The 766-nt window shown below is 37.5% G+C and overlaps 1 protein-coding gene across 1 annotated transcript in view; it reads right to left on the bottom strand.

The window, feature by feature from the left end:
• Positions 1-195, bottom strand: part of LOC118477530 (sodium-coupled monocarboxylate transporter 1-like) — a 27,733-nt gene extending 27,538 nt beyond the window's left edge. The window contains exon 1 of the mRNA XM_035969222.1: positions 78-195. Within this exon, the coding sequence (XP_035825115.1) occupies positions 78-195 (118 nt within the window). The remainder of the gene's footprint in view (positions 1-77) is intronic.
• Between the last annotated feature and the right edge of the window lie 571 nt (positions 196-766).

Genomic DNA, 766 nt, shown 5'->3' with positions numbered 1-766 from the left:
TCTATCTATCTATCTATCTATCTATCTATCTATCTATCTATCTATCTATCTATCTGTCTCTGTCTTTCTCTCTTCACCTGCCGTAGTCCTCTGTCTGCCCCCAGAGAAAGCGTGGAAGATGCCGATACCGATGGACACGACAATAGTTAATCCAAACACGACAAAGTCGCCGATGTGGAAGGAATGCTTGGCCATCGTGACGTTAATACGGTGGCGTCACTTTTCCTGGATGATGTAGGATCGCTGGTCTGAGCAAGTGGACGAAGCTACCAATGCTGAAAATAAAAAACAAGAACAACAATGATAAAACAAAACTGTGCCGGAGCGGAGTCTCATCACTACCTCAAAATTACAAAGTTTTATCTGACATTTTAGGTCCTTTTAAGTTATAACACAATGAGGGCAGAAACCACATGTTCTATCTGCTCTATCAAAATCGTAAGACTATTCAAAGTCATTATCATGATATATAAAGAATTGCAATTGTGTGAAACTCAAAATCAAGTCTTTGACGTCAAACTTCTGAAAACTAGGAACTGTGCAGATAGAATTGCGTAGTTTTGAGGTAGCGTCATAGCACGATTAAAGAAAATCATTTGTATCACAGAGTGATGAAATCAGACACTCGGCAAAAAAATGAAACCAAACAAACTGGCATTAACATTTTCATCAATTCATTTTTCCTTTCTTTGCTTTGTTTTTGGTTCAGCACCTTTTACATCCATTCAAAGATACATATTATTATCTGTGTAGAATTTACTGAAAA

Source organism: Aplysia californica, unplaced genomic scaffold (genome assembly GCF_000002075.1).
Source record: "Aplysia californica isolate F4 #8 unplaced genomic scaffold, AplCal3.0 scaffold00127, whole genome shotgun sequence".
Lineage (NCBI taxonomy): Eukaryota > Metazoa > Mollusca > Gastropoda > Aplysiida > Aplysiidae > Aplysia > Aplysia californica.
The sequence above is the reverse complement of the archived record's forward strand: the minus strand, read 5'-3'. Positions and strand labels throughout refer to the sequence as shown.